Genomic DNA, 27,655 nt, shown 5'->3' on the forward strand with positions numbered 1-27,655 from the left:
GGGATGGGAGAGGGGGGGATGGGGGATAGAAGAGGGGGGGGATGGGGGATAGGAGGGGGGGGATGGGGGATAGAAGAGGGGGGGGATGGGGGATAGAAGCAGGCAGATCAGTGACGCCTTATTCACAGGCGGGGGACTCCGGACCCCATATCTGCCATTAGTTTCATTAGTCTTCAGCTCCTTCGGGCTCTTCTTGTGTCGCTGGTTATCTAATGCATGATCTCCGTTTTTAGAGGTGATGGAAGATCTGTATAACTATGTGAACCCCCTGAATGGACGGCACTCCCCTATGGTGTCTAAAGAAACGCTGGACCTTGTACTGGCCAATAAAGACGTAAGTGCCGTGTAATCTCCGCTGATGGGGGATACAGAGCCATAGAAATAGAGGTTGATTGTCACAAACATAAGGCTTGTCCTCGTATCTTCATGGCACTGTGATGAAGCGTGTAAGCAGCAGTCTGTAACGCTTCCCCTTCTGGACCTCCGCCGGCGTCTCTCACGTCATCCGTCCTGATATTTCTCATTTTTCTTGTGTTCCTCAGCGCCTCAACTCCTCCATTATCTACGACCGAGATTTCTCCTACAACTTCTTTGGGTTTAAGGTAAGGAGCGAGGCGCCCCTGCGCCCCGTGACCCTTCCGGGCGCCCCTGCGCCCCGTGACGCTGCCAGGCGGCCCCGTGACGCTGCCGGGCGGCCCCGTGACGCTGCCGGGCGGCCCCGTGACGCTGCCGGGCGGCCCCGTGACGCTGCCGGGCGGCCCCGTGACGCTGCCGGGCGGCCCCGTGACGCTGCCGGGCGGCCCCGTGACGCTGCCGGGCGGCCCCGCGCCCCGTGACGCTGCCGGGCGGCCCCTCCACTCATGGCTCTGCTTCTGTTACAGACTCTGGAGCGCTCCTATTTACTGAAGATTAATGGCAAAGGTAAAGGCAACTCTTACAGGATTGTAAAAACCTGACTCATCCAAAAAAAAGGCAAACATTATAGTCAGGAGGGGACAGAAACCCCCCGACAAGACCGCCAGCAACTCAGGAAACAATGGAAACGAGGGCAAGGAGTTAATGCTGAAAATATTTACATTACACATTGCAAAGTGCAAAAAGTGCGTATTCAGAGGAGGAAAATGATTACACAATTCCAATGTACAGTATGTCCTGCAAAATAGAAAATGAGACGTATGTGTGCGGGACATGGAAAGAACAGCCCGGCACGGAGAGGCTGCCAGACATTAATAATAAGTTATGTGCAGGACAGAGGGATATACAGGTACCGAGAAACCCCAGGTCCAGTAAAGGGCCATTTATAGGCAAAAGGGCTATAAAAAAATGTCAAATATTTCGAGTGCATCCGGCACATACATGATTTATTATGACTTCTACAATGGCAGTGTCACTCTCCGTGCAGGGCTGTCCTTTCCTTTCCTTGTCCCGTACATACATGATTTATTATGAATTCTATAATGGCAGTGTCATTCTCCGTGCAGGGCTGTCCTTTCCTTGTCCCGTACATACATGATTTATTATGCATTCTATAATGGCAGTGTCACTCTCCGTGCAGGGCTGTCCTTTCCTTTCCTTGTCCCGTACATACATGATTTATTATGACTTCTATAATGGCAGTGTCACTCTCCGTGCAGGCCTGTCCTTTCCTTGTCCCGTACATACATGATTTATTATGCATTCTATAATGGCAGTGTCATTCTCCGTGCAGGCCTGTCCTTTCCTTGTCCCGTACATACATGATTTATTATGAATTCTATAATGGCAGTGTCATTCTCCGTGCAGGGCTGTCCTTTCCTTGTCCCGTACATACATGATTTATTATGCATTCTATAATGGCAGTGTCACTCTCCGTGCAGGCCTGTCCTTTCCTTGTCCCGTACATACATGATTTATTATGCATTCTATAATGGCAGTGTCATTCTCCGTGCAGGCCTGTCCTTTCCTTGTCCCGTACATACATGATTTATTATGAATTCTATAATGGCAGTGTCACTCTCCGTGCAGGGCTGTCCTTTCCTTGTCCCGTACATACATGATTTATTATGCATTCTATAATGGCAGTGTCACTCTCCGTGCAGGCCTGTCCTTTCCTTGTCCCGTACATACATGATTTATTATGCATTCTATAATGGCAGTGTCACTCTCCGTGCAGGCCTGTCCTTTCCTTTCCTTGCCCCGTACATACATGATTTATTATGAATTCTATAATGGCAGTGTCACTCTCCGTGCAGGCCTGTCCTTTCCTTGTCCCGTACATACATGATTTATTATGCATTCTATAATGGCAGTGTCACTCTCCGTGCAGGCCTGTCCTTTCCTTGTCCCGTACATACATGATTTATTATGAATTCTATAATGGCAGTGTCACTCTCCGTGCAGGGCTGTCCTTTCCTTTCCTTGTCCCGTACATACATGATTTATTATGCATTCTATAATGGCAGTGTCACTCTCCGTGCAGGCCTGTCCTTTCCTTTCCTTGCCCCGTACATACATGATTTATTAGGACTTCTATAATGGCAGTGTCACTCTCCGTGCAGGCCTGTCCTTTCCTTTCCTTGTCCCGTACATACATGATTTATTATGCATTCTATAATGGCAGTGTCACTCTCCGTGCAGGCCTGTCCTTTCCTTTCCTTGTCCCGTACATACATGATTTATTATGCATTCTATAATGGCAGTGTCACTCTCCGTGCAGGCCTGTCCTTTCCTTTCCTTGTCCCGTACATACATGATTTATTATGAATTCTATAATGGCAGTGTCACTCTCCGTGCAGGGCTGTCCTTTCCTTTCCTTGTCCCGTACATACATGATTTATTATGAATTCTATAATGGCAGTGTCACTCTCCGTGCAGGCCTGTCCTTTCCTTGTCCCGTACATACATGATTTATTATGAATTCTATAATGGCAGTGTCATTCTCCGTGCAGGCCTGTCCTTTCCTTGTCCCGTACATACATGATTTATTATGACTTCTATAATGGCAGTGCAGCCTCTCCGTGCAGGCCTGTCCTTTCCTTTCCTTGTCCCGTACATACATGATTTATTATGCATTCTATAATGGCAGTGTCACTCTCCGTGCAGGCCTGTCCTTTCCTTTCCTTGTCCCGTACATACATGATTTATTATGAATTCTATAATGGCAGTGTCACTCTCCGTGCAGGCCTGTCCTTTCCTTTCCTTGCCCCGTACATACATGATTTATTATGAATTCTATAATGGCAGTGTCACTCTCCGTGCAGGCCTGTCCTTTCCTTGCCCCGTACATACATGATTTATTATGAATTCTATAATGGCAGTGTCACTCTCCGTGCAGGCCTGTCCTTTCCTTTCCTTGTCCCGTACATACATGATTTATTATGACTTCTATAATGGCAGTGTCACTCTCCGTGCAGGCCTGTCCTTTCCTTTCCTTGTCCCGTACATACATGATTTATTATGAATTCTATAATGGCAGTGTCACTCTCCGTGCAGGCCTGTCCTTTCCTTTCCTTGTCCCGTACATACATGATTTATTATGCATTCTATAATGGCAGTGTCACTCTCCGTGCAGGCCTGTCCTTTCCTTTCCTTGCCCCGTACATACATGATTTATTATGAATTCTATAATGGCAGTGTCACTCTCCGTGCAGGCCTGTCCTTTCCTTGTCCCGTACATACATGATTTATTATGCATTCTATAATGGCAGTGTCACTCTCCGTGCAGGCCTGTCCTTTCCTTTCCTTGTCCCGTACATACATGATTTATTATGACTTCTATAATGGCAGTGTCACTCTCCGTGCAGGCCTGTCCTTTCCTTTCCTTGCCCCGTACATACATGATTTATTATGAATTCTATAATGGCAGTGTCACTCTCCGTGCAGGCCTGTCCTTTCCTTTCCTTGTCCCGTACATACATGATTTATTATGCATTCTATAATGGCAGTGTCACTCTCCGTGCAGGCCTGTCCTTTCCTTTCCTTGTCCCGTACATACATGATTTATTATGAATTCTATAATGGCAGTGTCACTCTCCGTGCAGGGCTGTCCTTTCCTTTCCTTGCCCCGTACATACATGATTTATTATGAATTCTATAATGGCAGTGTCACTCTCCGTGCAGGCCTGTCCTTTCCTTTCCTTGCCCCGTACATACATGATTTATTATGCATTCTATAATGGCAGTGTCACTCTCCGTGCAGGCCTGTCCTTTCCTTTCCTTGTCCCGTACATACATGATTTATTATGACTTCTATAATGGCAGTGTCACTCTCCGTGCAGGCCTGTCCTTTCCTTTCCTTGTCCCGTACATACATGATTTATTAGGACTTCTATAATGGCAGTGTCACTCTCCGTGCAGGGCTGTCCTTTCCTTGTCCCGTACATACATGATTTATTATGACTTCTATAATGGCAGTGTCACTCTCCGTGCAGGGCTGTCCTTTCCTTGTCCCGTACATACATGATTTATTATGACTTCTATAATGGCAGTGTCACTCTCCGTGCAGGGCTGTCCTTTCCTTGTCCCGTACATACATGATTTATTAGGACTTCTATAATGGCAGTGTCACTCTCCGTGCAGGGCTGTCCTTTCCTTTCCTTGTCCCGTACATACATGATTTATTATGAATTCTATAATGGCAGTGTCATTCTCCGTGCAGGGCTGTCCTTTCCTTTCCTTGCCCCGTACATACATGATTTATTATGCATTCTATAATGGCAGTGTCACTCTCCGTGCAGGCCTGTCCTTTCCTTTCCTTGTCCCGTACATACATGATTTATTATGAATTCTATAATGGCAGTGTCACTCTCCGTGCAGGCCTGTCCTTTCCTTGTCCCGTACATACATGATTTATTATGAATTCTATAATGGCAGTGTCACTCTCCGTGCAGGCCTGTCCTTTCCTTGTCCCGTACATACATGATTTATTATGCATTCTATAATGGCAGTGTCACTCTCCGTGCAGGCCTGTCCTTTCCTTGTCCCGTACATACATGATTTATTATGAATTCTATAATGGCAGTGTCACTCTCCGTGCAGGCCTGTCCTTTCCTTTCCTTGCCCCGTACATACATGATTTATTATGAATTCTATAATGGCAGTGTCACTCTCCGTGCAGGCCTGTCCTTTCCTTTCCTTGCCCCGTACATACATGATTTATTATGAATTCTATAATGGCAGTGTCATTCTCCGTGCAGGCCTGTCCTTTCCTTGTCCCGTACATACATGATTTATTATGAATTCTATAATGGCAGTGTCACTCTCCGTGCAGGCCTGTCCTTTCCTTTCCTTGTCCCGTACATACATGATTTATTATGAATTCTATAATGGCAGTGTCACTCTCCGTGCAGGCCTGTCCTTTCCTTTCCTTGTCCCGTACATACATGATTTATTATGCATTCTATAATGGCAGTGTCACTCTCCGTGCAGGCCTGTCCTTTCCTTTCCTTGTCCCGTACATACATGATTTATTATGAATTCTATAATGGCAGTGTCACTCTCCGTGCAGGCCTGTCCTTTCCTTGTCCCGTACATACATGATTTATTATGCATTCTATAATGGCAGTGTCATTCTCCGTGCAGGCCTGTCCTTTCCTTGTCCCGTACATACATGATTTATTATGAATTCTATAATGGCAGTGTCACTCTCCGTGCAGGCCTGTCCTTTCCTTTCCTTGTCCCGTACATACATGATTTATTATGCATTCTATAATGGCAGTGTCACTCTCCGTGCAGGCCTGTCCTTTCCTTTCCTTGCCCCGTACATACATGATTTATTATGCATTCTATAATGGCAGTGTCACTCTCCGTGCAGGGCTGTCCTTTCCTTTCCTTGTCCCGTACATACATGATTTATTATGAATTCTATAATGGCAGTGTCACTCTCCGTGCAGGCCTGTCCTTTCCTTGTCCCGTACATACATGATTTATTATGAATTCTATAATGGCAGTGTCACTCTCCGTGCAGGCCTGTCCTTTCCTTGTCCCGTACATACATGATTTATTAGGACTTCTATAATGGCAGTGTCACTCTCCGTGCAGGCCTGTCCTTTCCTTGTCCCGTACATACATGATTTATTATGCATTCTATAATGGCAGTGTCACTCTCCGTGCAGGCCTGTCCTTTCCTTTCCTTGTCCCGTACATACATGATTTATTATGACTTCTACAATGGCAGTGTCACTCTCCGTGCAGGCCTGTCCTTTCCTTGTCCCGTACATACATGATTTATTATGAATTCTATAATGGCAGTGTCACTCTCCGTGCAGGCCTGTCCTTTCCTTTCCTTGCCCCGTACATACATGATTTATTATGAATTCTATAATGGCAGTGTCACTCTCCGTGCAGGCCTGTCCTTTCCTTTCCTTGTCCCGTACATACATGATTTATTATGCATTCTATAATGGCAGTGTCACTCTCCGTGCAGGCCTTTCCTTTCCTTGCCCCGTACATACATGATTTATTATGACTTCTATAATGGCAGTGTCACTCTCCGTGCAGGCCTGTCCTTTCCTTTCCTTGCCCCGTACATACATGATTTATTATGCATTCTATAATGGCAGTGTCACTCTCCGTGCAGGCCTGTCCTTTCCTTTCCTTGTCCCGTACATACATGATTTATTATGAATTCTATAATGGCAGTGTCATTCTCCGTGCAGGGCTGTCCTTTCCTTGTCCCGTACATACATGATTTATTATGAATTCTATAATGGCAGTGTCACTCTCCGTGCAGGCCTGTCCTTTCCTTTCCTTGTCCCGTACATACATGATTTATTATGACTTCTATAATGGCAGTGTCACTCTCCGTGCAGGGCTGTCCTTTCCTTTCCTTGTCCCGTACATACATGATTTATTATGCATTCTATAATGGCAGTGTCACTCTCCGTGCAGGCCTGTCCTGTCCTTTCCTTGTCCCGTACATACATGATTTATTATGCATTCTATAATGGCAGTGTCACTCTCCGTGCAGGCCTGTCCTTTCCTTGTCCCGTACATACATGATTTATTATGAATTCTATAATGGCAGTGTCATTCTCCGTGCAGGCCTGTCCTTTCCTTGTCCCGTACATACATGATTTATTATGAATTCTATAATGGCAGTGTCACTCTCCGTGCAGGCCTGTCCTTTCCTTTCCTTGTCCCGTACATACATGATTTATTATGACTTCTATAATGGCAGTGTCACTCTCCGTGCAGGCCTGTCCTTTCCTTTCCTTGTCCCGTACATACATGATTTATTATGAATTCTATAATGGCAGTGTCACTCTCCGTGCAGGCCTGTCCTGTCCTTTCCTTGTCCCGTACATACATGATTTATTATGAATTCTATAATGGCAGTGTCACTCTCCGTGCAGGCCTGTCCTTTCCTTGTCCCGTACATACATGATTTATTATGACTTCTATAATGGCAGTGTCACTCTCCGTGCAGGCCTGTCCTTTCCTTTCCTTGTCCCGTACATACATGATTTATTATGCACTCTATAATGGCAGTGTCATTCTCCGTGCAGGCCTGTCCTTTCCTTTCCTTGTCCCGTACATACATGATTTATTATGACTTCTATAATGGCAGTGTCACTCTCCGTGCAGGCCTGTCCTTTCCTTTCCTTGTCCTGTACATACATGATTTATTATGAATTCTATAATGGCAGTGTCACTCTCCGTGCAGGCCTGTCCTTTCCTTTCCTTGTCCCGTACATACATGATTTATTATGACTTCTATAATGGCAGTGTCACTCTCCGTGCAGGCCTGTCCTTTCCTTTCCTTGTCCCGTACATACATGATTTATTATGCATTCTATAATGGCAGTGTCACTCTCCGTGCAGGCCTGTCCTTTCCTTTCCTTGTCCCGTACATACATGATTTATTATGACTTCTATAATGGCAGTGTCACTCTCCGTGCAGGGCTGTCCTTTCCTTGTCCCGTACATACATGATTTATTATGCATTCTATAATGGCAGTGTCACTCTCCGTGCAGGCCTGTCCTTTCCTTTCCTTGTCCCGTACATACATGATTTTTCTTCAGCGCTCTATTGGGAGACCCAGACGATTGGGGTATAGCTACTGCCCTCTGGAGGCCACACAAAGCACTACATTAAAAGTGCAAGGCCCCTCCCCCTCTGGCTATACCCCCCCCCGTGGTATCACGGGTTCTCCAGTTTTAGCTTTGTGTGCGAAGGAGGTCAGACATTCCATGCATAGCTCCACAGATTTTAGTCAGCAGTAGCTGCTGACTATTTCGGATGGAAGAAAAGAGGACACATATAGTGTCCCCAGCATGCTCCCTTCTCACCCCTGGATGGTGTTGTAAGGTTGAGGTACCTATTGCTGGTACAGGGCTGGAGCCTGACATGCTGTTTTCCTTCCACATCCCCTGGTAGGGCTCTGTGGAAGTGGGATCCTGCCGGCCTCTCAGCTCTGACGCCGGGCTCCATCCACAGACCCATTAGAACCTGATGGAGACGGAGCAGGAGTACGATCAGGGACAGGCCCTGCATCATACAGGTACTCTGTGTCCCCGGCAGGCGCAGACACACTCCGGGCTGGCTGGGTGTTGTAGTGCGCCGGGGACCGCAACGTTGGAGCTAGTGTCCCTACAGATTACTGGGGGATTGTTTGTGTATGGGAACGCAGCGCCGACCCCCTCTGGACCGGGCGGCGCTGCTGTGACTTGTGGTGCGCCGGGGATCCGCCGTCCGCGCTTTTACGGCGGCGGCGGTTATAAATTGAGTCCCCGGCTTTTTGGGCCTAGGACGCCGGCAGCTCCGATTCGTTCCCGCCCCCACCCTGTCATTCAGGGTAGGGGAGAGACGCTGTTCGCTAGCAGCGACGAGGGCTGGAGCCTGATTTACATGCTCCAGCCCTCACACTAGGCACAGAGGGAAGCAGGCTTCCCGCTCTTGGCCAGGAACGCCCAGGGCCCGCCCCCCTTCTCTCTCAGGACGCCGGCAGCCATTACATGCAGTCTGGCTGGAGGAAGGACGCAAGGCTCTGGGAGACCTGGACTAGGGGCTATCTGGCGACCACACACCCGCTTTTTAAGCGGGCGGTAAGCGTTTTTTCTGTGCTGGTCCCTCTAGTGCCTCACGGTGTATTGGTGTACTGTGTAGGATATAGAGATATTGTATTTCTTGCACTGTAAGGTCGCTTCTGGCTGCATCTCCCAGATCACTCTGTGGAAGCAACAACATGCCATCCTCAAAACGCAAGGCTGCCAAGGCTAGGGCTGTGTATACTGCGGGTGCTGCATGTGGGGCTGATCTACCAGCAGGCTCCGATGACCCCCATTGTGTGCAATGCTCCGACCCGGTGCTGCTTCGCCACCCGGAGTCAGGAGGGAGAGTGACCCAGGCTGAGACGCCTGTAAGTCCTGCCCCGGTGACAGGGACAGACTTTGCAGTTTTTGCTGATAATATGTCTGTCTCTATGGCAAAAATACTTGAAACCTTGCAATCTATGCATGGGGCTCAGTCTTTGGGCACGGCGAGGCCTCTGTCCTCAGCTCCCCCTCACTTGGAATTAATCCAGCCCACAGGGGAGTCCCCGGCTTCACAGGCCGAGGATTATGAGTCAGATGATAGCCCCAGCCACCCTAAGCGAGCTCGCTGGGAAAGACCCTCGACGTCATCACACTGCTCAGGGTCTCAGCGCAATCAGTCTCCCTGTGATGTGTCTGATGAGAGTGATCAGGAATCCATTCCTGGAACCCCTCTCAACCTGGATACCCCTGATGGGGATGCCATGGTAAACGACCTTATCTCAGCCATCAATAGGCTGTTGGATATTTCTCCCCCAGCCCCTTCAGCAGAAGAGGCGGCTGCGGAGCAGGAGAAGTTTCGTTTCCTTTATCCCAAGCGTAAATTGAGTGCTTTGTTGGATCACGCTGACTTCAGAGAATCAATCCAGAAGCACGACGCTCACCCAGAAAGGCGTTTCTCTAAACGATCTAAAGATACGCGTTTCCCTTTCCCCCCTGAGGTGGTCAAGCGCTGGACAGTGTCCAAAGGTAGACCCCCCGATTTCCAAACTCGCAGCTAGGTCCATAGTTGCAGTGGAGGATGGCGCTTCACTTAAAGATGCCAATGACAGACAGATGGACCTTTGGTTAAAATCTGTCTATGAAGCTATCGGCGCGTCGTTTGCTCCGGCATTCGCAGCCGTATGGGCACTCCAGGCTATTTCAGCTGGCTTAGCAAAAGTGGATGCTATCATACATCCAGCAGTGCCGCAAGTGGCGCATCTTACCACGCAGATGTCGGCGTTTGCGTCTTACGCTATCAATGCGGTCCTAGAATCTACCAGTCGCACCTCAATGGCGTCCGCCAATTCGGTAGTTTTGCGCAGAGCCTTGTGGTTAAAGGACTGGAAAGCAGATGCTGGTTCCAAAAAATGTTTAACCAGTTTGCCTTTATCTAGAGATAGACTGTTTGGCGAGCCATTGGCTGATATCATTAAGCAGTCTAAGGGTAAAGACTCCTCTTTACCACAACCCAGAACAACCAAACCTCAGCAGAAAAAGTGGCAGCAGAGGTTTCAGTCCTTTCGAGGTTCGGGCAAGACACCATTTACCTCGTACAAAGGGACTCAGAGGACGCAAAGAAACTCAGATTCGTGGCGGGCTCACACGCGCCCCAAGAAAGCAAATGGAGGTACCGCTTCCAAAGCGGCTACCTCATGACTTCCAGCCCCCTCCCTCCGCATCGCCGGTCGGGGGCAGGCTCTCCCGCTTTTCCGGCATTTGGATGTCACAGGTCAAAGACCGGTGGGTGACGGACATTTTGTCTCGCGGGTACAGAATCGAGTTCAATTCTCGTCCTCCAGCTCGGTTCTTCAGAACCTCCCCACATCCAGACCGAGCAGATGCTCTGCTGCAGGCGGTGGGCTCCCTAAGAGCGGAAGGAGTGGTGATCCCAGTCCCTCCTCAGGAACAAGGGCAAGGGTTTTACTCCAATCTCTTTGTGGTTCCAAAAAAGGACGGCTCGTTCCGTCCTGTTCTGGACCTAAAACGGCTCAACAAACATGTGCACGCCAGGAAGTTCCGGATGGAAACCCTGCGTTCTGTCATTGCCTCAATGTCCAGAGGAGACTTCCTTGCCTCAATAGACATCAAAGATGCTTATCTCCACGTGCCAATTGCTACAGAACATCAACGTTTTCTACGTTTTGTGATAGGAGACGACCATTTTCAGTTCGTAGCTCTGCCATTTGGTCTGGCGACAGCCCCACGGGTCTTCACCAAGGTCATGGCGGCGGTGGTAGCAGTCTTGCACTCTCAGGGACACTCGGTGATCCCTTACCTAGACGATTTATTGGTCAAAGCTCCCTCTCAAGAGGCATGTCAGCACAGCCTGAATGCTACGCTGGAGACCCTACAGTCTTTCGGGTGGATCATCAACTTTCCAAAGTCGATCCTATCACCGACTCAATCACTAACGTATCTTGGCATGGAGTTTCATACTCTAGCAGCGATAGTGAAGCTTCCGCTGAACAAGCAGCGGTCCCTACAGACAGGGGTGCAATCTCTTCTGCAGGGCCAGTTGCATCCCTTGCGGCGCCTTATGCATTTCCTAGGGAAGATGGTGGCAGCCATGGAAGCAGTTCCCTTTGCGCAGTTTCATCTGCGCCCACTTCAATGGGACATTCTCCGCCAATGGGACGGGAAGTCAACGTCCCTGGACAGGAAAGTCTCGCTTTCCCAGATGGCCAAGGACTCCCTACAATGGTGGCTCCTTCCCACCTCATTGTCTCAGGGAAGATCCTTCCTGCCCCCATCCTGGGCAGTAGTCACGACAGATGCGAGTCTGTCAGGGTGGGGAGCAGTGTTTCTCCACCACAGGGCTCAGGGGACGTGGACTCCGCAGGAGTCCACCCTTCAGATCAATGTTCTGGAGATCAGAGCAGTGTATCTTGCTCTACTGGCCTTCCAACAGTGGCTGGAAGGAAAGCAGATCCGAATCCAATCGGACAACTCCACAGCGGTGGCATACATCAACCACCAAGGAGGGACGCGCAGTCGGCAAGCCTTCCAAGAAGTCCGGCGCATTCTTTTTTTTTTTTTTTTTTTTTTTTTTTTTTTTTTTAAATCAGGTTCATTTTTATTTAACATCAAAATTATACAACACATAAAATAATTCCCTCCATAGAAATATCACAGAAAGGGAAAAAACCTTTAGTCAATAAGAAAAACCACACAAATAACATAATAAACAATGCACCCGCAGTCCACGTCTCATTTCAATATGGGTCTCAAAGTGCATATTATTTCCCAATATATTCTCCATAGTATAGCTTACCCAGCATCATTATGACATTATATATATATATACACATATACATACACGCACGCACGCACGCACACACATATACATGCACACACATATACATGCACACACATATACATGCACACACATATACATGCACACACATATACATGCACACACATATACATGCACACACATATACATGCACACACATATACACGCACACACATATACATACACATATTCCAGCAGTACGCATATCACCCTATTTGAGGAAATTTGTTAACCGGTCAGAAGGAGAAGGACCTGGTCGCTCGCACTGTCCTGCAGTAACGCCGAGGAGGGAAGGCCTGGGGTATCCAACCATGCCCCCCAGATCTTATAGAACTTTTTCAATGCATTTCTTTTAAGGTATACTCCTCTCTCCAGTCGAAGTATAGCGTTTACTCTTTCCCTAAAATCCCCGATGACCGGAGGCGCTGGGTCCAACCAGTGGTAGGCCAACAGTTTCCTAGCCTGGTACAAGAGACGTGTAATACCGACCATTACCGGCGAACTCAAGTCCACCCCCCCCTCCAGTAGACCCAGGATACATATAATAGGTCTTGGCTGTAGACGGATATTGAAAACTTGTCTAACCAAATCTAGTACTGCCCTCCAGTAATCTTCAATGTTCCCACAGGACCACATCATATGCATCAGATTAGCACCCTCCTGCCCGCACCTAGGACACAGATCATCCATCCTAACTCCCATCTTATGCAATAGACTAGGTGTCCTATATACTCTATGTAACAGGAATAGCTGTGACAGTCGTTGGCCTTCAGATACAGCAAGGCTTGGAGTCTGAGACAGGACCTCACCCCACTGTTCCTCTGTCATAGGGCCTAGGTCCCTCTCCCACTTTTCTCTAGCCTGCAAAGGGAATTTGTCGAGGTGTCTAGATAGCATCACTGTATACAACCTAGAAATAATACCATAGGAGCGGTCAGATGTCAACAATTCAGTAAGAGTGTGATTTCGCTCTATCCTAATGTCCATACGACGTGTCTGTGTCTCATAGGCATGACGGAGCTGCAGGTATTGGTAAAAGGAACTGTGCGGTATCCCAAACTCAGCTTGAAGCTGGTCAAATCTTTTAAGTATATTATTCTGAAGAATCTGAGACACCTGATGCACCCCCCTGCTCACCCACATTCTCCAACCCGGGAGTCTCTGCAGCTCCGCCAGTCCACGATTATGCCATAAGGGCCAGTACTCAGTCATTCCTGATATTCCCAGCAACTGCTTCCCTCTATCCCACACCTTGTACATCAATGATAATGTTGGATATAATGTTCCTCCTCTGGGTGAGTATCCTGCATCCAAAAAAGCCACTGGGTGTCCCCATTCTGCAAGGCCCCTCACCAATTTGCCCCCAGCGTCATATGCCTCATCCTTTCCCCACCCCCTGAAGTGCTGCATCTGTGCCGCAACATAATAAACCCACGGGTTGGGGACTGCCAGACCCCCATCCTCCTTCCCTCTCTGCAGGGTCTCAAGGCGGATTCTAGCCTGCTGCTTTTGCCACAAGAGTTCCCGAAACAAAGTGTTGATTTTACGGAAAAATTTCCAGTGGATCCATATTGGGGCGTTGTGGAGAAGATACAGAAGTTTGGGCATCAGTACCATTTTTAGTAGATTAGCACGGCCAATAAGGGACAGTGGGAGTCGACACCAGGCATCTATCTTGTTCCTAAACTGAGCCAACACTGGTTCCAGATTTTGAGAGTAGTAATCACGCGGTCGGGCACTAACCACAATCCCCAGGTATTTAAATTTATCCACCGTCGGAATTGGCAGCCCCAGAGTACTAAAATTAGATGGGAGTGGATCTATAGGGAGCAGGGCCGATTTCTTCCAGTTTATTAGGAGTCCCGAGCGCCTACCAAATTCTATAATAATATTTATTGCTGGGCCCACCGATGTCCCCACCTCCCTGAGATACAGCAACAAATCGTCCGCATAGAGGGAAACCTTATGCTCCAGACCGCCTATCTCAAACCCCTTTACGCCAGCGGATGCACGAAGCATAGCCGCCAATGGCTCAATTGCCGCTGCAAATAGTAATGGAGAGAGAGGACAGCCCTGTCTCGTGCCCCTGGCCAAATTAAAAGACGAGGAGGTACAACGATTAACTCGAATCCTGGCCCGCGGAGAGGCATATAACAATTTGACCCAGCCAATAAATCTGGAGCCAAGACCCAATTTCTCCAAAACTACCCATAGGAAATTCCATTCAATACTGTCAAAGGCTTTGGCTGCATCTAATGACAGGACTGCTCTCTCCTTGTTTCTCCCCTCAGAACTTAGCTGTATCCCCAGGAATAAACGTCGCAAATTAATGGAAGTAGATTTATTGGGGATGAATCCAGTCTGATCCTCGTGGATCACTGACGTGATCACCCGGGACAATCTGTTAGCTAGAATTTTAGCAATTAATTTAATATCTAATGTAAGCAGCGAGATTGGGCGATAGGAGTCAGGCGCGGTCGGATCTTTCCCGGGTTTTAAAATCAGAACAATAATAGCCTCCCTCATGGATGCAGGGAGGGACCCCTTCTCCTCAGCATCTCTGAACACATCCAAGAGTCTTGGCAGCAGCAGATGGGTATATAATTTGTAGAATTCACCCGGGAGTCCGTCCGCACCTGGGGCCTTTTCATTTTGGATTTGACCGAGCGCCTCCTCCAGCTCCTCCAGGTCTATATCTCTATTCAGGGATTCTCTCTCACTATCTGACAGACTGGGGAGAGTGATCTCCTCCACAAAGCCCCGCAGTTCCTCATCCCCATAATGCGATTTAGAGAAGTATAATTGGGTGTAATACTGTTGCATGACCTCCACAATCCTCCCGCTGTCCCTCACCTCCTCTCCAGTGTCAAGTTTCAATTTGGTGATATAGGTCAATCCCTCCTGCGCCCTAGCAATTGTAGCCAAGAGATGTCCCACACTCTCCCCCTCCGTAAAGTACCGCTGCTTAAGGAAAAAGCGTTTGTTAGTGGCCAAGGAAGTCATATGGTCTCTCAGAGCTCTCTGTGCCCTCTCTAAGTGCCGCTTGGCATCATCTGTAGGGTTAGATATAAGAAGTCGTTCTGCATCACCTAAAGTGTCCGTCAGATACTTAGTGCGCTCTCTTGTTTTCGCCTTTCGGGTGCAAATTTCCCTAATATATGTCCCACGAACATACGCCTTCATTGCGTCCCACACTATATGTTTAGATGCCGTACCGTCATTTGTCACAAAATATTCCCGTATAGTGTCAGTCAGAGTGCCCCCTATCAGTTGTATCCAAAAAGGGTTGAGCCGCCAAGGTATCCCCGCCAGCCGGTCTGGGTCCCCAAGCCTTAGACGGACCTATAGTGGGGAGTGGTCAGACACCCCCCTGGCCAGGTACGTGACTGAAGCTACACAAGGCAGCAGCTGAGCATTTCCAATGGCCAGGTCAATCCGGGACAGTGAATGATGAGAACTAGAATAGCATGAATACTGCCGGACCTGCGGGTTTCTAATACGCCAAATATCTACATATCCCACCTCCTCCATCAGTCTAGCAAGGGATGTAGCTGCCGCCGCCTGTGAGATATTCCCTGTATGTAACTTATCCCAATACGGGTGCAAGTAATTATTATAGTCTCCTACTAATAGGGTGGGGACCTCAGGGAGGGAAGCAACAAAATTGAGGATACGTTTCAATGGTTCCCCTGTGTATGGCGGCGGAATATAAATTGCAACTAGAACACAGCGCACATTATGAAGGACACAGTAAAGACATACAAATCTACCCTCCTGATCCACAGAAGCTTTAAGACACTCAAACGGCAATGTCCTGTGTATCAGGACACTCACCCCCCTGGAATGTGTGGTATATACAGAGTGATACTCATGGGCTATCCATTTTTTGTGGAGCAAGTGGAGCCGCTCCTTCACCAAGTGCGTTTCTGATAAGAATATTATGTCTGGCTTAAGCTGCTGTAGAAACAGAAAAACTGCACATCTTTTAGTGGCTTCACCCAATCCTCGCACATTCCAGGCCACTATATTAACCTCCTTCCCCATAAGGGTGAGTGCACATATGTAACAGCAGGGGGCAGCAAGCGGGGACCCCCGGACCCATCTGCAGCAGTTCCCATAGATGAGCATAGACCAAACAGGTGCATAAAACAAAAAGGTCAAACAACATAAAAACATACACAGTAAACCAGGACATTCCTCTCAAACAGAGGGAAGTGGGGCTAAACATAACCGTAAGAGCACATAACGGTTTAAATTCCTGAACAGTCATCAACTGCATAGTAACCTATCTGGGTGGCTCCTGCCAACCGTCCATAAGTGTTCCAGCCGGGAAACATAGCAAGGTCACCTCAGCAAGTCCAACAGCAAGGAATCCGCAATAATCCTCAGCGGTGATTTCTGCGCAGTCCTTTTTCATTGGTATCGAGCCATGCGGCTGCATCCTTTGGAGTGTCAAAAAACTTTGTCCCACCATCCGCCACCACTCGCAGCCTGGTAGGGTATAGCATTGAGTAAGAGATCTGCAGCTGCCTCAGGCGTTTTTTGACATCAATAAATTGCGCTCTCCTCTGCTGGATTTCAGTGGAAAAATCCGGGTACAGTGAGACCTTATGGCCGTCAATAGCCAGATCCTTAATCTCCCGAGCTCTGCGGAGCGCAGTGTCCCTGTCCCTGAAGTGCAGTAGCTTGAGGAGGATAGGACGAGGGGGTGCCCCTGGTGGTGGGGGTCTAGTGGGGACCCTATGTGCCCGCTCAATAGTGAAGAAAGGAGAAAACAGATCCATACCCAAAGTCTTGGGGAGCCACATTTCAAAAAAAGCTACTGGATTATTGCCTTCTGCCTTTTCTGGGACCCCGACCAGTCGGAGATTGCTTCTGCGGGATCTGTTTTCTAGATCGTCCACCTTAGCCCTAAGCAATGAGATATTGTGGATTGCTCTGCCAAGGTCCCGAGTCAGAGGGGGCAGCTTATCCTCTGTGGCACTGACCCGGTCTTCCAGGGCCCCCACCCGTACATTGACCCCCTGCAACTCGTGCCTGATAGATGAAATGTCCATTTTAATTCCTCCCATCTGTATGTTCAAAGTGGCTAGCATATTGTTGCAGGTGTTTACTGCTGCAAGCACATCACTGAGGGTGGGCTCTGCTCTCCCAGGATCTGTGTTTTCATTTGCAGCTCTAAGGTTGTCCCCCTTCTCCACATTACTGGCAGCAGCCAACATACTCACAGCTCCCTGCTGCTCTTCCTCCTCCATCAGTTCTTGTCCTGGGATCTGTAGCTCCTGCACGCTGAGGGCACACTGCTTAACAGCTCCAGGTATCTCAGGCTGATCTCGTGCAAACTTGCTGAGGCGAGCTATTGCATCAGACGCCCTGCCCCCACCTGAAGCTCCAGCGTCCATGAGTGTGGCCTGTGTCCCGCGCTTCTTATCAGCCCGAGTTCTGGTCATATCACTCAGGTCTTTGAAGCCCCCTCAGTCTAGGAGAGGTCACCACTCCAGGAAAGCAGTAAAACAAACTTTAACCCCAGCTGGACAGGATTATACAGGAGTTTTTTGCAGGAGCTCTGGCTACACAAGTCTTCCTCACATGCTGCTCAGGCCACGCCCCCAAGTCCGGCGCATTCTAATGTGGGTGGAGGACAGAGCATCCACCATATCCGCGGTTCACATCCCAGGCGTAGAAAACTGGGAAGCAGACTTCCTCAGTCGCCAGGGCATGGACGCAGGGGAATGGTCCCTTCACCCGGACGTGTTTCAGGAAATCTGTCGCCGCTGGGGAGTGCCGGACGTCGACCTAATGGCATCCCGGCACAACAACAAGGTCCCGGCATTCATGGCGAGGTCGCGCGATCAAAGAGCTCTGGCGGCAGACGCCTTGGTTCAAGATTGGTCGCAGTTTCAGCTCCCATACGTGTTTCCGCCTCTGGCGCTCTTGCCCAGAGTGCTACGCAAGATCAGATCCGAGTGCAGCCGCATCATACTCGTCGCTCCAGACTGGCCGAGGAGGTCGTGGTATCCGGATCTGTGGCATCTCACGATCGGTCGACCGTGGTCACTGCCAGACCGACCAGACTTACTGTCCCAAGGGCCGTTTTTCCATCAGAATTCTGCGGCCCTGAACCTGACTGTGTGGCCATTGAGTCCTGGATCCTAGCATCTGCAGGATTATCTCAAGGAGTCGTTGCCACAATGAGACAAGCTAGAAAGTCGAATTCGGCTAAGATCTACCACAGAACGTGGAAGATTTTCTTGTCCTGGTGCTCTGCTCAGGGAGTGTCTCCCTGGCCATTTGCATTGCCCAAGTTTCTTTCCTTCCTGCAATCGGGGTTAGAAAAGGGCTTGTCGCTCAGCTCCCTTAAAGGGCAAGTTTCGGCACTATCCGTGTTTTTTCAGAAGCGTCTAGCACGTCTTTCTAAGGTGCGCACGTTCCTGCAGGGGGTCTGTCATATTGTGCCCCCGTACAAGCGGCCGTTAGATCCATGGGATCTGAACAGGGTACTAGTTGCTCTCCAGAAGCCGCCCTTCGAGCCTCTGAAGGAAGTTTCCTTTTCTCGGCTGTCACAGAAAGTGGCGTTTCTTGTTGCGATCACATCGCTTCGGCGAGTGTCTGAGCTGGCAGCTCTGTCATCCAAGGCTCCTTTCCTGGTGTTCCACCAGGACAAGGTAGTGCTGCGCCCTATTCCGGAGTTTCTCCCTAAGGTCGTATCCTCTTTTCATCTTAATCAGGATATATCCTTGCCTTCTTTTTGTCCTCATCCGGTTCACCGGTATGAAAAGGACTTACGTTTGCTAGATCTGGTGAGAGCACTCAGAATCTACATTTCCCGCACGGCGCCCATGCGCCGTGCCGATGCACTTTTTGTCCTTGTCGCTGGTCCGCGCAAGGGGTTGCAGGCTTCTAAAGCCACCCTGGCTCGATGGATCAAAGAACCAATTCTAGAGGCCTACCGTTCTGCGGGGCTTCCGGTTCCTTCAGGGCTAAAAGCCCACTCAACCAGAGCCGTGGGTGCGTCCTGGGCATTACGTCACCAGGCTTCGGCTCAACAGGTGTGCCAGGCAGCTACCTGGTCCAGTCTGCACACTTTCACCAAGCATTATCAGGTGCATACCTATGCTTCGGCGGATGCCAGCTTAGCTAGAAGAGTCCTGCAGGCGGCAGTGACACCCCCGTAGGGGAGGGCTGTTTTGCAGCTCTAACATGAGGTATTTCTTTACCCACCCAGGGACAGCTTTTGGACGTCCCAATCGTCTGGGTCTCCCAATAGAGCGCTGAAGAAGAAGGGAATTTTGTTACTTACCGTAAATTCCTTTTCTTCTAGCTCTTATTGGGAGACCCAGCACCCGCCCTGTTGTCCTTCGGGATGTTTTTTTGTTGTTTGCGGGTACACATGTTGTTCATGTTGAACGGTTTTTCAGTTCTCCGATGTTATTCGGAGTTAATTTGTTTAAACCAGTTATTGGCTTCCTCCTTCTTGCTTTGGCACTAAAACTGGAGAACCCGTGATACCACGGGGGGGGTATAGCCAGAGGGGGAGGGGCCTTGCACTTTTAATGTAGTGCTTTGTGTGGCCTCCAGAGGGCAGTAGCTATACCCCAATCGTCTGGGTCTCCCAATAAGAGCTAGAAGAAAAGGAATTTACGGTAAGTAACAAAATTCCCTTCATTATGACTTCTATAATGGCAGTGTCACTCTCCGTGCAGGCCTGTCCTTTCCTTTCCTTGTCCCGTACATACATGATTTATTATGCATTCTATAATGGCAGTGTCACTCTCCGTGCAGGCCTGTCCTTTCCTTTCCTTGTCCCGTACATACATGATTTATTATGACTTCTATAATGGCAGTGTCACTCTCCGTGCAGGCCTGTCCTTTCCTTGTCCCGTACATACATGATTTATTATGAATTCTATAATGGCAGTGTCACTCTCCGTGCAGGCCTGTCCTTTCCTTTCCTTGTCCCGTACATACATGATTTATTATGACTTCTACAATGGCAGTGTCACTCTCCGTGCAGGCCTGTCCTTTCCTTTCCTTGTCCCGTACATACATGATTTATTATGAATTCTATAATGGCAGTGTCACTCTCCGTGCAGGCCTGTCCTTTCCTTGCCCCGTACATACATGATTTATTATGACTTCTATAATGGCAGTGTCACTCTCCGTGCAGGCCTGTCCTTTCCTTTCCTTGCCCCGTACATACATGATTTATTATGCATTCTATAATGGCAGTGTCATTCTCCGTGCAGGCCTGTCCTTTCCTTTCCTTGCCCCGTACATACATGATTTATTATGAATTCTATAATGGCAGTGTCACTCTCCGTGCAGGCCTGTCCTTTCCTTTCCTTGCCCCGTACATACATGATTTATTATGACTTCTATAATGGCAGTGTCACTCTCCGTGCAGGCCTGTCCTTTCCTTTCCTTGTCCCGTACATACATGATTTATTATGCATTCTATAATGGCAGTGTCACTCTCCGTGCAGGCCTGTCCTTTCCTTTCCTTGTCCCGTACATACATGATTTATTATGACTTCTATAATGGCAGTGTCACTCTCCGTGCAGGCCTGTCCTTTCCTTTCCTTGTCCCGTACATACATGATTTATTATGAATTCTATAATGGCAGTGTCACTCTCCGTGCAGGCCTGTCCTTTCCTTTCCTTGTCCCGTACATACATGATTTATTATGAATTCTATAATGGCAGTGTCATTCTCCGTGCAGGCCTGTCCTTTCCTTGTCCCGTACATACATGATTTATTATGAATTCTATAATGGCAGTGTCATTCTCCGTGCAGGCCTGTCCTTTCCTTGTCCCGTACATACATGATTTATTATGCATTCTATAATGGCAGTGTCACTCTCCGTGCAGGCCTGTCCTTTCCTTGTCCCGTACATACATGATTTATTATGCATTCTATAATGGCAGTGTCACTCTCCGTGCAGGCCTGTCCTTTCCTTTCCTTGTCCCGTACATACATGATTTATTATGACTTCTACAATGGCAGTGTCACTCTCCGTGCAGGCCTGTCCTTTCCTTTCCTTGTCCCGTACATACATGATTTATTATGAATTCTATAATGGCAGTGTCACTCTCCGTGCAGGCCTGTCCTTTCCTTGCCCCGTACATACATGATTTATTATGACTTCTATAATGGCAGTGTCACTCTCCGTGCAGGCCTGTCCTTTCCTTTCCTTGCCCCGTACATACATGATTTATTATGCATTCTATAATGGCAGTGTCACTCTCCGTGCAGGCCTGTCCTTTCCTTTCCTTGTCCCGTACATACATGATTCATTATGACTTCTACAATGGCAGTGTCACTCTCCGTGCAGGCCTGTCCTTTCCTTTCCTTGCCCCGTACATACATGATTTATTATGCATTCTATAATGGCAGTGTCATTCTCCGTGCAGGCCTGTCCTTTCCTTTCCTTGCCCCGTACATACATGATTTATTATGAATTCTATAATGGCAGTGTCACTCTCCGTGCAGGCCTGTCCTTTCCTTTCCTTGCCCCGTACATACATGATTTATTATGAATTCTATAATGGCAGTGTCATTCTCCGTGCAGGCCTGTCCTTTCCTTTCCTTGTCCCGTACATACATGATTTATTATGACTTCTACAATGGCAGTGTCACTCTCCGTGCAGGCCTGTCCTTTCCTTTCCTTGCCCCGTACATACATGATTTATTATGAATTCTATAATGGCAGTGTCATTCTCCGTGCAGGCCTGTCCTTTCCTTTCCTTGTCCCGTACATACATGATTTATTATGACTTCTATAATGGCAGTGTCACTCTCCGTGCAGGGCTGTCCTTTCCTTGTCCCGTACATACATGATTTATTATGAATTCTATAATGGCAGTGTCACTCTCCGTGCAGGCCTGTCCTTTCCTTTCCTTGCCCCGTACATACATGATTTATTATGAATTCTATAATGGCAGTGCAGCCTCTCCGTGCAGGCCTGTCCTTTCCTTTCCTTGTCCCGTACATACATGATTTATTATGAATTCTATAATGGCAGTGTCACTCTCCGTGCAGGCCTGTCCTTTCCTTTCCTTGTCCCGTACATACATGATTTATTATGACTTCTATAATGGCAGTGTCACTCTCCGTGCAGGGCTGTCCTTTCCTTTCCTTGCCCCGTACATACATGATTTATTATGAATTCTATAATGGCAGTGTCACTCTCCGTGCAGGCCTGTCCTTTCCTTTCCTTGTCCCGTACATACATGATTTATTATGAATTCTATAATGGCAGTGTCACTCTCCGTGCAGGGCTGTCCTTTCCTTGTCCCGTACATACATGATTTATTATGAATTCTATAATGGCAGTGTCACTCTCCGTGCAGGCCTGTCCTTTCCTTTCCTTGTCCCGTACATACATGATTTATTATGACTTCTATAATGGCAGTGTCACTCTCCGTGCAGGCCTGTCCTTTCCTTTCCTTGTCCCGTACATACATGATTTATTATGAATTCTATAATGGCAGTGTCATTCTCCGTGCAGGCCTGTCCTTTCCTTTCCTTGTCCCGTACATACATGATTTATTATGAATTCTATAATGGCAGTGTCACTCTCCGTGCAGGCCTGTCCTTTCCTTTCCTTGCCCCGTACATACATGATTTATTATGAATTCTATAATGGCAGTGTCATTCTCCGTGCAGGGCTGTCCTTTCCTTGCCCCGTACATACATGATTTATTATGCATTCTATAATGGCAGTGTCACTCTCCGTGCAGGCCTGTCCTTTCCTTGTCCCGTACATACATGATTTATTATGAATTCTATAATGGCAGTGTCACTCTCCGTGCAGGCCTGTCCTTTCCTTGTCCCGTACATACATGATTTATTATGAATTCTATAATGGCAGTGTCACTCTCCGTGCAGGGCTGTCCTTTCCTTTCCTTGTCCCGTACATACATGATTTATTATGAATTCTATAATGGCAGTGTCACTCTCCGTGCAGGCCTGTCCTTTCCTTTCCTTGCCCCGTACATACATGATTTATTATGAATTCTATAATGGCAGTGTCACTCTCCGTGCAGGCCTGTCCTTTCCTTTCCTTGTCCCGTACATACATGATTTATTATGCATTCTATAATGGCAGTGTCATTCTCCGTGCAGGCCTGTCCTTTCCTTTCCTTGTCCCGTACATACATGATTTATTATGCATTCTATAATGGCAGTGTCACTCTCCGTGCAGGGCTGTCCTTTCCTTGTCCCGTACATACATGATTTATTATGAATTCTATAATGGCAGTGTCACTCTCCGTGCAGGCCTGTCCTTTCCTTTCCTTGTCCCGTACATACATGATTTATTATGCATTCTATAATGGCAGTGTCACTCTCCGTGCAGGGCTGTCCTTTCCTTTCCTTGCCCCGTACATACATGATTTATTATGCATTCTATAATGGCAGTGTCACTCTCCGTGCAGGCCTGTCCTTTCCTTTCCTTGCCCCGTACATACATGATTTATTATGAATTCTATAATGGCAGTGTCACTCTCCGTGCAGGGCTGTCCTTTCCTTTCCTTGTCCCGTACATACATGATTTATTATGAATTCTATAATGGCAGTGTCACTCTCCGTGCAGGCCTGTCCTTTCCTTTCCTTGTCCCGTACATACATGATTTATTATGCATTCTATAATGGCAGTGTCACTCTCCGTGCAGGGCTGTCCTTTCCTTTCCTTGTCCCGTACATACATGATTTATTATGAATTCTATAATGGCAGTGTCACTCTCCGTGCAGGCCTGTCCTTTCCTTTCCTTGTCCCGTACATACATGATTTATTATGACTTCTATAATGGCAGTGTCACTCTCCGTGCAGGCCTGTCCTTTCCTTTCCTTGTCCCGTACATACATGATTTATTATGCATTCTATAATGGCAGTGTCACTCTCCGTGCAGGCCTGTCCTTTCCTTGCCCCGTACATACATGATTTATTATGACTTCTATAATGGCAGTGTCACTCTCCGTGCAGGCCTGTCCTTTCCTTTCCTTGTCCCGTACATACATGATTTATTATGCATTCTATAATGGCAGTGTCACTCTCCGTGCAGGGCTGTCCTTTCCTTGTCCCGTACATACATGATTTATTATGCATTCTATAATGGCAGTGTCACTCTCCGTGCAGGCCTGTCCTTTCCTTTCCTTGTCCCGTACATACATGATTTATTATGAATTCTATAATGGCAGTGTCACTCTCCGTGCAGGCCTGTCCTTTCCTTGTCCCGTACATACATGATTTATTATGAATTCTATAATGGCAGTGTCACTCTCCGTGCAGGCCTGTCCTTTCCTTGTCCCGTACATACATGATTTATTATGAATTCTATAATGGCAGTGTCACTCTCCGTGCAGGCCTGTCCTTTCCTTGTCCCGTATATACATGATTTATTATGACTTCTACAATGGCAGTGTCACTCTCCGTGCAGGCCTGTCCTTTCCTTGTCCCGTACATACATGATTTATTATGACTTCTACAATGGCAGTGTCACTCTCCGTGCAGGCCTGTCCTTTCCTTGCCCCGTACATACATGATTTATTATGAATTCTATAATGGCAGTGTCACTCTCCGTGCAGGCCTGTCCTTTCCTTTCCTTGTCCCGTACATACATGATTTATTATGACTTCTATAATGGCAGTGTCACTCTCCGTGCAGGCCTGTCCTTTCCTTTCCTTGTCCCGTACATACATGATTTATTATGCATTCTATAATGGCAGTGTCACTCTCCGTGCAGGGCTGTCCTTTCCTTTCCTTGTCCCGTGCATACATGATTTATTATGACTTCTATAATGGCAGTGTCACTCTCCGTGCAGGCCTGTCCTTTCCTTTCCTTGTCCCGTACATACATGATTTATTATGCATTCTATAATGGCAGTGTCACTCTCCGTGCAGGGCTGTCCTTTCCTTGTCCCGTACATACATGATTTATTATGCATTCTATAATGGCAGTGTCACTCTCCGTGCAGGCCTGTCCTTTCCTTTCCTTGTCCCGTACATACATGATTTATTATGAATTCTATAATGGCAGTGTCACTCTCCGTGCAGGCCTGTCCTTTCCTTGTCCCGTACATACATGATTTATTATGAATTCTATAATGGCAGTGTCACTCTCCGTGCAGGCCTGTCCTTTCCTTGTCCCGTACATACATGATTTATTATGAATTCTATAATGGCAGTGTCACTCTCCGTGCAGGCCTGTCCTTTCCTTGTCCCGTATATACATGATTTATTATGACTTCTACAATGGCAGTGTCACTCTCCGTGCAGGCCTGTCCTTTCCTTGTCCCGTACATACATGATTTATTATGACTTCTACAATGGCAGTGTCACTCTCCGTGCAGGCCTGTCCTTTCCTTGCCCCGTACATACATGATTTATTATGCATTCTATAATGGCAGTGTCACTCTCCGTGCAGGCCTGTCCTTTCCTTGTCCCGTACATACATGATTTATTATGCATTCTATAATGGCAGTGTCATTCTCCGTGCAGGCCTGTCCTTTCCTTTCCTTGTCCCGTGCATACATGATTTATTATGAATTCTATAATGGCAGTGTCACTCTCCGTGCAGGGCTGTCCTTTCCTTGTCCCGTACATACATGATTTATTATGCATTCTATAATGGCAGTGTCATTCTCCGTGCAGGGCTGTCCTTTCCTTTCCTTGTCCCGTACATACATGATTTATTATGAATTCTATAATGGCAGTGTCACTCTCCGTGCAGGCCTGTCCTTTCCTTGTCCCGTACATACATGATTTATTATGAATTCTATAATGGCAGTGTCACTCTCCGTGCAGGCCTGTCCTTTCCTTGTCCCGTACATACATGATTTATTATGAATTCTATAATGGCAGTGTCACTCTCCGTGCAGGCCTGTCCTTTCCTTGTCCCGTACATACATGATTTATTATGACTTCTACAATGGCAGTGTCACTCTCCGTGCAGGCCTGTCCTTTCCTTGTCCCGTACATACATGATTTATTATGACTTCTACAATGGCAGTGTCACTCTCCGTGCAGGCCTGTCCTTTCCTTGCCCCGTACATACATGATTTATTATGAATTCTATAATGGCAGTGTCACTCTCCGTGCAGGCCTGTCCTTTCCTTGTCCCGTACATACATGATTTATTATGCATTCTATAATGGCAGTGTCACTCTCCGTGCAGGCCTGTCCTTTCCTTGTCCCGTACATACATGATTTATTATGACTTCTACAATGGCAGTGTCACTCTCCGTGCAGGCCTGTCCTTTCCTTTCCTTGTCCCGTACATACATGATTTATTATGCATTCTATAATGGCAGTGTCACTCTCCGTGCAGGCCTGTCCTTTCCTTTCCTTGTCCCGTACATACATGATTTATTATGCATTCTATAATGGCAGTGTCACTCTCCGTGCAGGCCTGTCCTTTCCTTGTCCCGTACATACATGATTTATTATGACTTCTATAATGGCAGTGTCACTCTCCGTGCAGGCCTGTCCTTTCCTTGTCCCGTACATACATGATTTATTATGAATTCTATAATGGCAGTGTCACTCTCCGTGCAGGCCTGTCCTTTCCTTGTCCCGTACATACATGATTTATTATGAATTCTATAATGGCAGTGTCACTCTCCGTGCAGGCCTGTCCTTTCCTTTCCTTGTCCCGTACATACATGATTTATTATGACTTCTATAATGGCAGTGTCACTCTCCGTTCAGGCCTGTCCTTTCCTTTCCTTGCCCCGTACATACATGATTTATTATGAATTCTATAATGGCAGTGTCACTCTCCGTGCAGGCCTGTCCTTTCCTTTCCTTGCCCCATACATACATGATTTATTATGAATTCTATAATGGCAGTGTCACTCTCCGTGCAGGCCTGTCCTTTCCTTTCCTTGTCCCGTACATACATGATTTATTATGCCTTCTATAATGGCAGTGTCACTCTCCGTGCAGGCCTGTCCTTTCCTTTCCTTGTCCCGTACATACATGATTTATTATGCATTCTATAATGGCAGTGTCACTCTCCGTGCAGGCCTGTCCTTTCCTTTCCTTGTCCCGTACATACATGATTTATTATGAATTCTATAATGGCAGTGTCACTCTCCGTGCAGGGCTGTCCTTTCCTTGTCCCGTACATACATGATTTATTATGCATTCTATAATGGCAGTGTCACTCTCCGTGCAGGACTGTCCTTTCCTTGTCCCGTACATACATGATTTATTATGCCTTCTATAATGGCAGTGTCACTCTCCGTGCAGGCCTGTCCTTTCCTTTCCTTGCCCCGTACATACATGATTTATTATGAATTCTATAATGGCAGTGTCATTCTCCGTGCAGGGCTGTCCTTTCCTTGTCCCGTACATACATGATTTA

At 47.6% G+C, this 27,655-nt stretch overlaps 1 protein-coding gene across 1 annotated transcript in view; it reads left to right on the forward strand.

Moving 5' to 3' along the window:
* The first annotated feature begins 238 nt into the window (after window positions 1–238).
* Window positions 239–27,655, forward strand: part of RRM1 (ribonucleotide reductase catalytic subunit M1) — a 59,984-nt gene continuing 32,567 nt past the window's right edge. The window contains exons 1-3 of the mRNA XM_075334769.1: window positions 239–334; window positions 543–602; window positions 882–921. Coding sequence (XP_075190884.1) covers window positions 239–334; window positions 543–602; window positions 882–921 — 196 coding nt within the window. The remainder of the gene's footprint in view (window positions 335–542; window positions 603–881; window positions 922–27,655) is intronic.

This window comes from Anomaloglossus baeobatrachus, chromosome 2 (assembly GCF_048569485.1).
Source record: "Anomaloglossus baeobatrachus isolate aAnoBae1 chromosome 2, aAnoBae1.hap1, whole genome shotgun sequence".
NCBI classification, from domain to species: domain Eukaryota; kingdom Metazoa; phylum Chordata; class Amphibia; order Anura; family Aromobatidae; genus Anomaloglossus; species Anomaloglossus baeobatrachus.